General features: G+C 42.1%; 1 protein-coding gene across 1 annotated transcript; it reads right to left on the bottom strand.

Moving 5' to 3' along the window:
• LOC308638703 (olfactory receptor 4A15-like) lies at window positions 1–954 on the bottom strand (the record flags this gene model as incomplete). The annotated part of the gene is made up of 1 exon (XM_081276382.1): window positions 1–954. The coding sequence occupies one exon, from the start codon at window positions 952–954 to the stop codon at window positions 1–3; it is 954 nt and encodes a 317-aa protein (XP_081132508.1).
• Window positions 955–1,386: the final 432 nt, after the last annotated feature.

Below are 1,386 nucleotides of genomic sequence, written 5' to 3'. Positions count from 1 at the left end.
TCACGTTCTGCACGAGGGATACAGCCCTCTCCCAGCTACGGTCACTTTTTTACTCCAAAGTTTCCTCATGGTGTTTTTCATTTCTGCATTCCTCAAGGTATAGATTAGGGGGTTCAACATGGGAGTTATGAAAGTCAAAAACACAGTCACGGATTTGTCAATGGGAAATGTTGAATTGGGCCTCGCATACAGGAAGATACAGGGGACAAAGAATAAAATGACCACAGTGATGTGGGAAGCACAGGTGTAGAAAGCTTTGCGTTTCCCCTCCAAACCATGATTTTTTAGGGAGTGTAATATGACCCCATAAGAAATTAGGAGAATCAAGAAGGTGGCGGTGCATATTGCTCCTCCATTAGCTATCATGGAAAGACCAAGGAGGTAGGTATCGGTGCAAGCAAGATTCAGCAAGGGATACATGTCACACACGAAGTTGTCAATGACATTAGGGCCACAGAAAGGCAGCTGATAAATAAAGAGAAACTGAACTAAGGAGTGGATAAAGCCTCCAATCCAGGCCACCAACAGCATGAGAACACACACCCGCCGATTCATGATGGTCAAATAATGAAGAGGTTTGCAGATGGCCACATATCGATCATAGGCCATCACCACCAGGAGAATGACTTCAGCCCCAGCAAATAAATGATCTATAAAAATTTGAGTCATACAAGCGTGGAAAGATATGGTCTTTTTCTCATAAAGCAAATCTACAATCATTTTGGGAGCAATTGCAGTAGAATAGACGGTGTCTATAAAAGACAAATAAGCCAGAAAAAAGTACATCGGGGAGCCCAGCAACTGGCTGGCTATAATGGTCACCAGGATAAGCAGGTTGCCCATTATGGTCACGATGTAGATGAGCAGGAATGTGACAAATAGAATTTTCTGCCCTTCAGGATTCTGGGTGAGGCCCAGGAGGATAAATTCAGTCACATTGTTCCTGTTTTCCATGTGATCTTCTGAAGCTGGTAAAGTCAGGCAGCAGAGCCTGCAAGGTAGAGGGCCCATAATGAATTTGAGATGATCTCAAGTTATACATCGAAAACAGAAAGAATCAGAGCATGCAGTATGCAGGTAGGAATAGGCCACAATGAAAATCAGTATTCAATGCAATCACTGTGCAATATCAAAAAAGGAGACACATACCAAGAAGAATGGGATGCCTTTCTCAACAGTATTTCCTCCCCAAGGCCTCACATAGAGTATTGCAGTAGAACAAGAGCATTTGGTATTTCTTCCCACGATTATTGTATTTATTTTCATAAAATTCTTCCTTCATCATTAACAATGAGCCTTCAAGTTTCTAGGTGGCAGATGTATATGAGGGGATTTATCTGCCACAAGATCTACTGAAAAGTGTCTATCCATAAAGAAACTTTATCC

This window comes from Spermophilus citellus, assembly GCF_964194105.1.
Source record: "Spermophilus citellus genome assembly, chromosome: 2".
Lineage (NCBI taxonomy): Eukaryota > Metazoa > Chordata > Mammalia > Rodentia > Sciuridae > Spermophilus > Spermophilus citellus.
This window is presented reverse-complemented; position numbering and strand designations above follow the sequence as displayed.